Source organism: Rutilus rutilus, assembly GCF_951802725.1.
Source record: "Rutilus rutilus genome assembly, chromosome: 17".
In the NCBI taxonomy this organism is placed as follows: domain Eukaryota; kingdom Metazoa; phylum Chordata; class Actinopteri; order Cypriniformes; family Leuciscidae; genus Rutilus; species Rutilus rutilus.
Genome location: NC_140230.1, coordinates 29,691,506 through 29,703,746, shown reverse-complemented (window position 1 = coordinate 29,703,746; position 12,241 = coordinate 29,691,506). Strand labels below are relative to the sequence as shown.

Below are 12,241 nucleotides of genomic sequence, written 5' to 3'. Positions count from 1 at the left end.
TGGTACAATGTGTAGTTGCCGGGTGGAATTTTGCTGCAAGGCACGTGAGTCCCGGAATCTTCGCCTTGCGTTTTTAATCTCGGGTGTCTGGGAGCTTTGCAAAGGTGATTTATTGGAACCGAGTCACATTTCCTCTCAAGAACCAGCTCACTTATACACGTAGACGTTTATTTGTACATTTATGCTTTACAAACCAAAATAATAATGTGACACATAAGGGGCTGCCGCAGCTGTCACAGGGGTGCGCACTGCTGTAGCGGTGGAGAGAAAGGAGGAAAGTTGAATTTCTTGAAGTTTAAACTGAAGTCTATTTGAAAGCAAACTATATTAAGATGCCCACATTTATTTCAGTATTTTTTGTATGCATTTAGCAACTAATAATGTTATTAAATAATATTAAAACATACTTTTGCTTCACATAAATTCGATCATTCAGTGCTACTGGATACAAGTTCATCATTCAGATATATATATATATTTTTATTAGTTTACTTGCCTGTTGTTTAGTGCATGTGTTCATATTAATATGGCCTTTCGTAATTCGTTTTATCTTTAATTAGTGTGAATTTTTCTTTCTTTTTTTTAACAATAATTATATAGAATTTGTTTGCACATGATTCCAAAGTGGGCGAATTATTTATTTTAATACATGATATTTTAAATGGTTAGACGCTTGCATATCACCTAAAATAGTCATATCGATCTTTTTCTCTTAGCAAGAGAAAGATACGTGAAAGATACATATAAACGAGCTTCTGTGGAGTCATGGAGGATGAATGACGGCATGGTTAACCTCGTTTTGCACCACCATCGACCCCCTCCCTTATACTCTTTTAGGGGAGAACAGAGGAATTACCAACCCGCTCGCAATGGGGTTTGAACATGTTTCCTAACCACAACATGGTAAAATTTAAATAAATAAATATAGACCTATTAAACATATTTTTCTTTATGTACAGTATTTAGTACAAATGCGGGCAAATTAAAACTGTACAGTACAGTAACGTTAACTGTATGTGAGGCCATAATATATCATTTTAATAAAGTTTTCATTTTTTTAATAACGGTCCCATTAAATGTCTTTGTTTCGGATAAATTATGCGCATTCTAAGACTATTCATAAGTTATTCAGGTTGTCATTAGAGCTCTTTTTATTTTATTAGTAATATACAATGACAACATGGATACAAGTTTGAAGTAGCTTATATAAGCTTGATGTTTGATACTTCTTATTTGTTAAATCACCATTTTATTTTAATAACTGTTTCAGTGCAGTGGTATGATAACTAAGTTAAAAATTAATATAAGTGATTAATGATCTCTAAAAGTTTGCCCTTAATGCAACAATTCTCACATAGATTCTCAGCCTCTTTTTTCGTGTGTGATGAACGAATCAGGAGGCTCTCTCTCTCTCAACTTTTCACTGTTGTCTCTCCCCCTCCATATCAATCTACCTGAAGTCTTGTGTTATTTCCGCGGGCACGTCATCCTGTTTCCGCGGCGTATTTTGGAGACAACAAGGAGCTAGGGGAAAGGGCAGTCTCTCGTCTCTTCTCCGCCCACATACCAAGCTGACCAATTCAAACAGTAACGGGGACCAGTTCTGACCAATCGCGCGTAAGCTGCCGTGGCGTTGGATAGCAACAGACCCTACGAACGCGCGCACAGGGGGTGGAGAATGTAGCACCCATGCACGCGCGTTATCAGGAAGGAGGGGGAGATTTGAGGAGCAGTTTCTGTGGAAGGGAACATCGGCGTGTGTGCGCGCTTTAGCACAGAAAAGTTTGATGAAACTTAAAGGGCACAGAAAAATAACTTCCTTATCATATACACACAGTTCCCAAAGCTATTGTTACAAATAAAGAATTCAATGTTTCAGATTATGTCAGTGACATCAGGCTATGAATTCTTAGGCTAATAAAGATATTTTCATATGGGGGTGTTTAGGTGCCGACCTTGATGTGTTTGTTGTTTGTATACGTTTTCCGTGCAAAACGTTGCAGTGTGTGTACAAATGATTACATTTCTTCCAGTTGCTTATTTTGTCAGTAATTTAATGGGTGCAATGTCTTGAGCACCCAATTTGTCTTTTGGCGTCTTTTACTTTTAAGAACCCCATTTGCTCAAATAGCAAAATAAAATCTCCACAATAGTGTTTTCACCACTTTCAAAAAGATGAAAAAAAAATAGAGAGAGATTGATAACAGCAGTCAGACTCTCAATTAAAACAGAAATATGTCAATTTGACCGTCACTCCATTAGAAACACCATCACAGTATCATTAATTCGTTTTTTTTTTGTAGTGTTATAAATTAACGTACATTTAAAAAAATAATAATAATCTTATATATTTTTACGATGCTGATGACCGAGTCATCACAGTCTCAGTCTGTGAAAAGGGTCCCTGACGTTGTAAACAAACTAACGATTGTTACTAGTTACCTGGCTGACTCAGAATAACTATACATTTAGTGCAGTCTGATTACCTTTTGTGCTTACTGAATCATTATATGTGAAAACACTTTTAAGACCCCATTTTTGAGCTCATTTGAGAGGGTTCAACCTCTCATAATTCGCACCCTCGTTAAAGCGTTGTGCATTACAAAAGTTATGCCTGCACGATGTTTGTTTGGTGTACACTTGTTCGCTTACATAAAAGCATTGTAATTGTGTTCACAGGTTTGTTTCTATTGATTCCAGCGGTCTATATGCGCCGTGTGAATATCTATATCTGCAGAGTTACTATAAATGGAGAGAAGTGGCTTGGTGGCGCTACTAAACTGAAAATGGGGATGCAGGGTCTTATAAATGCTTGTGAATATGTTTTGTGGTGAAGCCTTGTTTGATCTGATGAAATCTGAGTAAATAAGCACATAGTCATGCGTCACTCCTTTTGAAACGTGTTTCATGGTTCTCAGGCAGCCCTCCGCTTTTGGTGTTTAAACATTGAAGCGTGGGGAGCTGCGTCAACCGAGCTCCTCCAAAGAGCGGCTCTCCTAGATCCCCCCCTACTCTTGAATGTGGATGGAACAATCCTCATTGCAGGGTGTGGATCCAGTGCCGGCCAGAGAGGCTCGACAACAAGGAATAATAACGGGCAAGCAGCGAGTATGACTTGAGACTGGGTGGAAAAGAACGACTTTATACAGGGAAAACAAATATCAAGGAGAAGCTTTAAAACGAAAGGAGCGTTACTAACGGTTGAGGGTTGATATCCAAAAGCGGGAGTAAAACGAGGGCAAATGAATCTGTGAAAGCGCACGCGGAAGACCAACCACACTGCACGGAATTGCGATCGCGGTGACAGCTCAGGATGGAAGTAACGTCAATTTTTTTGCCAGCCGATGTTCTTCACGAAAACGCTTGATGACGCTTTGATTTCAATTTTATGGTCGACGGAAAGTTGAAAATTGTCAGTCGCGAACTTAACGGTGATCTGTTGTTCTTTGAGGCGACTTGACAGCGCACGGTTGGACAACAACGCGAGCAACCCACCATTATAACCCTAACTTTTGAGTGAATTGTCACTGCTTGAACTGGACGTTTGGATTGTTTGGACTCATTTCTGGATATCTTTTCCATTTTATTTTTAAATGCCAAGCACATTCGCGCAACCGAAACGTTTCGCAGAACTGAAGAGGTTGTGCGATGGGAATCGCAGTCTCTGTGTTAACGTTACCTGTCTATTCGTTTGACGTTCGCGCTCGATAATTGAGACTAAATTCTATTCTCACCCACATTGTATTTGTGAAAAAGTATCATAGTGAAAGCGGCTAGTTTTGATTCCCTTCTCCAGTAGTTGTACATTTTTGTGCCTGTAACTTGCACTTCAGCACTTTGACTCGTTGTAGTTATTTGTGCTTGCACGTGTTTGTTTTGATCCTGCAGCCCACGAAAACATTTATCACAAGCTATAGATTGTTGTCACCCATGTCTTGAGCTCCTGGCACCCTCCTCCCCTTTTTTTCTTTTTGACTTGCCAGCTAATAAGGTCGCTGGTACACCTGCAGACTTTGCCAGTTGCATTCAAGGGGGAAGGGTAACTATTTTTTCCCCATAAGAAAGTCACTGACACCTTACCTGGAGCTGCATTTTTTTTGCTCATCAGGATTTCAGGATTAAGATTGTAACTGAGGAAAGTGGCAACACAACCATTGTTGCCAAACGCACCTGCCTTTTTTGACTAAAATAAGCTACTGTAGGATACCTAGACAGAATATAAGAAACGCCTGCTATTTTTAGCAAGAGTGATGGGGTAAATGGTGTTGAAAATTGAGACCCCCACCCACACCCTTAAGGCTACCAACACTTCCAGGTTTAGCTCTGGTTTCCTTGTCAGCTGCTGAATTATCTGGATTGGAAAATTGAAGTGGGGGGTCCTGTCTCAACAAGGATCTCAATCTTATCCCACTCTTTTGAACCGTTTCTCCAAAAGTTATTGATATTTTATCAAATGGAATCCACTCCATATTGTGGGACAATGAATCTAGATACAGTACAAGTAAATCAAACTTTAGTAACCAAATAAGCTCATCCCCATATAAACAGAGAAATATATCTATATGTGTGTGTGTTGCAGATTATATATATATATATAGCTCTATAAAGTATACAAGACATACATAGTTTGAATATGTATATTTTTATGCCAAAAGTGAGCATTGTTGCCTGAAACCCAATCCATTGCCTTAGAATATTATAGTAATAAAGGGAATAGCAAGGACAGAAATGAAACGGTGTTTGAAATAACTAAATGGTGCCTTTTTCGTTCATCAGTTTCTTCTGTCTGTCACTTCAGGATTTCGCAAGTAATTAAAAGATATTTTTGTGCGTAAATTTAAATCCTAATCTCTATAACTTGCCTTTACGGTTCAAACTTGAGTTTAGTTACCATTGGATGTACCCTACTGGATTATTTTCCGAAGTTATAGGCATGTGCGAAGGATTATTCTATACTTGATGTCAGCGACTTTTTCAGTACTTTTTGGGATCCCCAACAAACTTGATTAGAGTCATTCTTTGGATATCACGGGCCAACGCATAAGCATTTCAGATGGTGATCACTTCGTCTGTGGAGGAGAAGCCGCAGCCTTCTAACAGAATGGTCGCAAACTTGCCGACCGAATCCTGGATTGGCAGCCCAGATCAGAATCGCTTCTTACCCCAATCACACCTACTACGGAAGCCGGCAAGAAGTTAGTAAAACCTCTCTTTGTCCCTATAAAAATAAAGCTACGTGAGACAGTGGCCTTAAAATTTGACCATGCATGAATGTTGGGAAATCTGTGTCCGATAATACATTATTTCTTTCTATAGCAATCATTTTCTTTGGAAGTAATTAAAAAGAAAAAGGTGTTCACTCAGTCAGGTCAGTTCTATTGGTTAAGGAATTCACATCCAATTCTTTGTCAAACATTGGTTTCTGTTGAAGTTCTTATTTACCTTTGGCCAATAGTAAACATTAGAAATCCTGATGGCTTTAACAGTCATCAACACCAAGTTTCAACACCAAAAACTGCATGGAATGTTGAGGGAAAAGCAAGCGAATTGTGATGATAACAGGGCTTTGGAATTTGAGGAAGTACATTCGCTTTTGGATGAGTATTGAGAATGCAAATACAGTTTGGTCAAAGCATTGTCTCATACATTGGTAATCCGCAACCTTGCTTTTATTGTCAGTGTTTTTTTTTCTGTGAAAGCAGATCAACCGTGGCACGATGTACATAATTGTGAATGCTTAACTATTAAAAATCAGTAAAATGCTTTGTTTATAAATGAATATTGGGTGATTCAAGATAGAAAAAGGGCCCACCCAGGGCCATTTCCCTTTTAGACAGAACAGACATTAATTACTCAAATATTTCACACACTTTCAGATACCCCTAAAGAACTTCACTCCTTTTCCCATCATTGTCTTAACATAACTTGTTCAAACAATCATGGGAATTGGCACATTCTCGAACGGTTTCAGTGGCTGCTTGATCTTTGCGTCACTTCTGCGCGGTAATTTGTGCTGTGTGCTATGGGAGCTCTACGTGCGGTGTGAGCTCACAGTGATCGCTCTGTTGCTGGGAATCTTAGAGCTGCAGCAGAATGCTGCTCTGTAGACCAGCATGTACTGTATTGTGCACAATGTACGTCACAAAACAGCTTTTCTTGGTTTGTTAGCCATATTTTAAGACTTTATGATGAAGACAAGTTGTGATGACACTAAAAAATGGTTGTTGTCATGGCAGATTATTTTAGATTTTTGCTTTTATTGCACTGGTGGTATAGGTTTGCTCTCCTGTGAATTTTTGTCTAGTTCTTTTTACATAGATTTACAGAAATATGTCAACGGCCATTGTTGCTTTTGATGATTTTGTAGAACGAGGGCTTAAATATTGTCCAGTAGATTATTTTGGCCACAGGAAAGCAACAACAAAAAACATAAAGAAAATAAAAGACCCTATTATATAAGTGACAATTGGTTGATAAAACTAGCTTGCAGTGGTATAGTTCTTACGATTTTGGGGGCAGTAGGAAAGTCGATGAAGTGCAGTGATGGCCATCTCATTGTTTGAATATATACCAATGTACAGTGGCAATTGGTTTGTTAGACATAGGCTTGTTTAGCCCAACCTTCATTATTTGCAGTCTCTCACATTCTCTGTCAGTTCAGGATTGGAATTAAAGGACTCAATTATCCGTCAAGCATTAAGCTGCTTAATGCAGTTACGATATAATTGCTTAATTGGCCCATTTCAAGAAAGTTTCCAAACAAGTAATCTACAGCCACTGCAAAGTACTAACCCCACACCACACAAATCTGGATTTAGCTTCAAACTCCAATGTCCATTTTAACTTGGGCCATGAAGAGAATGTCATGAAGCATCCTTGGTAATTCGACATCTTTTGGGTCTTGTTGTGTGACCTAATGACCTGGTTTGTGCTATTTATCAAAACAAGACCATAAAGTCCAAAAGTTTGCAATGAATATGCATATACACACTTGTTGCACAGCAATCCTGAAAGAGACTTGTAGACTGTCAGGCATTTTGCTGTCTGTGCATCGCATCTGCTGCCTGTTGATATTTTGCTGACCTCAATTCATAACCTAAACCTCCCTCCAAATGGACGATTGTTCATGATTGTTAATAGACTGGTTAAAATATGTGGGATGAGAAGTTAACAGGATCATTGTTTGAATATGCCTAGAATGTTTTTGCATTTTCTGCCTTAAATTTTTATTTTTATCTGTGTATCCAGCTGACTTTTCTCCTGTTGCTATTTCTGTCACCCCACCCCAGTCTGGCGTGTCAAGCACTATGTGTATAACTGCCTTTCAGAAGCCTGAGTAACTCTTTTAAAGATAGATATAACTGCAAGTAACCTATTGGGTGCAGGGAAAGCTGCAGGAATACTTCTGGTCTGTGGATCCACCTATATGAGACAAAGAAAAGAGCTGATAGGGCCCCTGAAGACATCATATCAGCCAAGAATCACAGCCCCGAATCAAGGTGCATGGAGTTTGGACTGTGAAAGACAGAAAGACAGTCACAGCGTTCATACAAACAACCCGTCCACTCCTTGCCCTTTGCCCCTTTCCCTCACGCTGCCTTTCATGTTTGTTTGCCTGCCGATTTTCAGTTTAAAGGTGAAATGTACCATTTTGCCATGTAAAATCCAGAATCGTAAAGTTTGCTTTCCCACACAGAATATAGGCTGTTTTTGTTGCTATATCATAAATGTATATACAAGAAGTTAAGGTTTTGACTTAACTTGAAGCATTGGCTATACAGATGCTTGATATGTGTCCAGTTTTATGGATGTTTTATCATTCAGTGTTTAGGCATATGTAAAGGTTCAAAGCTAAATCGATCTCTTTTGGTTCTAACAGTATGTATCTGGTGATGATGACATCTAGATGTGTTTGGCTGTTGATTCTCGAAGCATTGAAAGCCGTTTAATTTGCTTTGCACCACAAACTTACTGGATCTTTTTTTGCAGCCTAATTAAAACCGCAAATAATTCTGTTTTCCTCAACGATCCAATTAGTCTAGTCTATTAAACTCACCTATAATCGTGCACGAGCCATTGTGGAAAAATGTCTGCCTATAGTTGTCATCTTTGCATGCCGATAAAATCTGTTGTTTCACATATTCAGAGGAAAAAGTGACAAATGCCCTTCATGCTCATTGGCTCTCCAACTCCCCACCTCCTGCTGGATTAGTGGTGGGCCTGAATCAGAACAAAAACATGTTATTGTTCACCAGATGCATACACTGTGTACCTGCAAGAGCAGAGCAGCGATCCCACCCCATCCACCCAACATCTCGCTGATACCCCCCCCCACCCCCCAGCTCAACTCCGCCACGGAGAGCACAGCAAACAACACTGAAGTCATCTCTCCTTATCATTCTCCCAATATCCCCTTTTCTGTCACTCACAGACACTTTTAAGCATTCACATTTTTCGTTTTGTCGTTCTGTCTGTATCGGTGTCTCCTGACTCACTCTCACATCATCCTTTCTGTGCTCTTTCCAAGAAAGAAAGTAAACAATGTGAATATGCCTGCACTCCTCGCTCTGTGTCAACATCCACCTCCACTGGAGCAAGTGGCTCTTTACTCAAGGGGCGCTTGATTAGTGGTGGTCACTTTAGATTAGCCAGTCTGGTGTTAACGTTAGCTCGCAGTCGCCTTGAGCTGTGAAGGTGCAGTCTCACCGAGAGATCAGCACGTAAGCTCCTTAGGGTCCCGCTGCTCGTGTTTAAAACTCAAGGATAAAGAGGGGTGGAGATTCAGCATTGTGCATATCAGCGTGCATCTGTTTACAACAAGCGGGCTTAAACTCATTGGTGATGGCATGGAAACGGTAACTTTTTTAAACCGTTTTAAATGGTGATTTGACTAATATATTGGCTCTTTTTATTATTCATTTGAATATTTAGGCCATTTTCAAATCACATTCAAACAATAACCATATTTGCTTGGCCATAAACATTTGCAAAATCTGTCGGCCAAATGTTTTTGGGGAACACTTCACAGTAATATCTCATTTATTAACATTAGTTATCATGAACTAACAATAAACAGTACTTACGCAGCATTTAATAATGTTTGGTAATTTCAACATTTAATAATACAGTTTAAAATCAAAATATGTATTTGTTAACATTACTTAATTCACTGTGAACTAATAGTATTTTTATTCAGAACATTCAACAAATCCATATCAGCATTTGATAACAACGTTCAGACCGCAATGTGCTTGTTTTAGTGTTGGCGGTTTCTGTGGACGTTTATTATGCATCTATAGCTAATGATGTATTTTGAGTTGGGGGATTCATTTTATTTCATTTTTAATGCACTTAGTGACCTCTCAATTTACCAGTGTCACTGTATGAGGCGTCCAGCCAGATGGGTTTTTTTTATTAATAGTGTGGAGTCTGACTCAGCTATGGAGGCCTGACTGTTAAAAGTTCTCTGTGGTACTGTTTGGGCTTTGGTCGCCAAGGAAAGGTTGGACGGGGTTATATCGCATAACGCAGGTGCTGAACTTAGTGGAAAGGTTGTAAGTTTTGCCGAAGCCTCTCTGAGGATGGTGTCCTCTTGCAAATGAGTGAGTTCTGAGAATCAAAAGTGGAGATGACCGGTGGGAGATTCTGGGAGGTGGTGGCACAAGCTCACTCAGTTCTTAAATAAATAATCTTTCTTAAAATTTTAATTTGGTAAGCTGCGAGTATAACTCCCCAATGCTAGTTTGGTGATCAATGCATGTGTGTCTTTAAATGCACATAAGAAGGAGATTACAAATGATCCTGTTGCATGTTGGGAGATTCAGTGATGTTCGTCTCTTCATTCTCTAATTCTTTCTGGTTCTGTAGGAGATCTTTGTCGTACCTGCTCACAACTACCCTCACTATTGTTGGGCAGAGTTGAATCCTGAAGTCCTCCAGTGTTTGGCATGACATCCATGTGAGCTGCCATCTGCGGTCACGCACACGCACTTTGGACAGCGGGCATGATGTGACGCACACATCCTTGCCTAATTCACCTCTATGTACTGTATGTCTTCAATGTCTCTTTTTCCGACACATGGTCCTGGTGTTCTGTGCTCAAGCAACACCAACTTGTTGCTTCATAATAAGGTCAAGTTTTAGTTTTTATGATGCATGGGAATAACGGAGCCCCTCAAGTCGCTCTTTAGGGACACATTGTTGCTGTTTAACTTGTTTTTCTCGTGCTTTTCCAAAAAAGTTCAAAGTGGGGCAAAAAGCGAAATAAGTTGTGGATAGTACCCAGACTTTCCTCACGGTCCTCTTTTCCCTTCATGCCTATCATGGTGTGTCCAACTTTGGCTCGGTAGCACCAGCGTTCCCATTACCCTAACAGGGAATAAGATAGGGGGTCAGTACGGACATGGGAAGGGTGAGGTGGGAGTGATGGGGAGGGGTGTTCAGCTGTTCGCATGCACACACAACCATCCTCTTCCTGTGCCTTAGAGACAGGGAGTAGGCTGGTCTGTTGCCATGGTGACACTGTGATTGGCAGCTGGCAGCTGTGTTTGGTCAGCTGTGGGGATGTGGAGTGAGTTGGTTAGTGGGGGAGTCTTTGCATGGTTAATTGCAGCGGATGATTACTTCATCCACCACCTGATATATTTAACTACTGCGACGTGACACTTGTGTATGTGACAATAAATTCTACCCAGGCACCTGTGTGTCTATAGAGGAGCATGTGCCTCTGTTATATTTTATTAATATTCGTTCCCATCGGGGGCAACATTTATGCAAGCGCTACAGCCAGATCAGCGTAGATTGAAAGCGAGAAGGGGGCGGGGGGGAAGAAGAGAGGTAACAGGCAGGGAAAGGGAGGGCGAGAGCGGCATTGTGGGAAGGGTTGCTGATACAGCACAAGCTACCAGGTTTATTTATAGAGACCTCGCCGCCCAGCCCTTGGATACCAGCAGCCAATCAGGAGGGAGAGAGGGAGGGGGCCTCTGCCAATCAGAGCGGAGGAAGGGGGGTGTCACACTCAGGAAGTTCTCAATGTGTTCATTTCAGCATTTAAAGGCACAGTGTGACATTTTTCCTGGTGCTCAGCAGATCACGCTCTTTTAGTCATTGTTTCACTCTGAAAATGAGGCCAAGGAAATCAATTGAAATTAGAGCATGTTTCTCTTCAGGGCATTATGAAAGTGATTTTACTCATTAGAAATGAAATTGTGTGGGATTTTGTTGATTCTAAGTGCAGTGCACAAAGTCATGTTTTCTTAGATGCCTTTAAAACAGTATGCCTTTTTAATTGAGCTGTCTTGTCATTTGCAACAGGGTCCATATAGAAAGACACCAGTTGGAGATACTCCTACATATGTACATCCAGACAGGCTTCCTGTCAGTGAGTCGGTACTGGGACTCCTCCTATGGGCATGTAACAGCAATGCTTGCCGTCACTCCCTGGGATTGATGGTGGTCAGATGTGTCGTTTTGCACTTTGTTTAAGCTACGGCCATTGATCGCCCAGCCATTTCAAGTTGTAATGTGTCATTGATAAATTTCACCCCCATTACTCCTCACCTGTCAGCCCCTGAAAGCAGCAATAAAAGCATTCACTGTGGAATATCTCATCCATTTCATATCCCCTCGTTAGACGTTTAATTCCCTGCTTCCGCACTCAGCAATCTTACTTAATTACTGTACTCTCGGCACATTCTCGCCTCTTTCCCGAGATGTCCAATACTTCCTTTGTACATTATGAATGTTCAATGTGCTAGTGGATTTTTGTGGGTAAAAAAACTTGCATCCTGTATTTAAAATTTCAGTCCATCAAATTTGGGACAGCATTAATTCTTTATAAGCCTGTAGTTTAGTGCTCTGTTAGTCCCTTGGTCTTTTGTACACATAACTAGCTCCAAAAACTTGACTGGCCTACATTGTGAAAGGTTTCATGTTTACATGCAATTAATATACACCGTTTTTATGCTTGATGGTCTCAGATTTCTTGGTTAGGGGCTCTATACTAGTTTATAAGGGTTGATCTCACAAAACCGGTAAAGAATATGTCTAGGTCATAACAATTTAAAAACTGTTATTTGCATGTAGACAATCAAGCTTGTTTTTAAGATTAATATTATTATTATTATTATTTTTTGGACAATGATATTATTTTCAAGCATATTTCCCCAAGTTTTATTTATTTAATGCAAACAACGCTCTGTTCTTGTTACTTTAATTGCTATATATATATATATATATATAT

General features: G+C 40.0%; 1 protein-coding gene across 4 annotated transcripts in view; it reads left to right on the top strand.

Annotated features, from left to right (window-relative positions):
• The window catches only part of dyrk1b (dual-specificity tyrosine-(Y)-phosphorylation regulated kinase 1B), a 41,370-nt gene that overhangs the window by 17,851 nt on the left and 11,278 nt on the right, over positions 1–12,241 (top strand). The window contains exon 1 of one of the 4 annotated variants that reach the window (XM_084435517.1): positions 4,702–5,195. The exons of 2 other annotated variants lie outside the window; for them this stretch is intronic. In XM_084435517.1, the coding sequence (XP_084291643.1) occupies positions 5,054–5,195 (142 nt within the window). In that variant the 5' untranslated portion in view covers positions 4,702–5,053. Of the gene's footprint in view, positions 1–4,701; positions 5,196–12,241 lie in introns of those variants that run through there. One more of the 4 variants, XM_084435516.1, reaches the window with a different exon arrangement.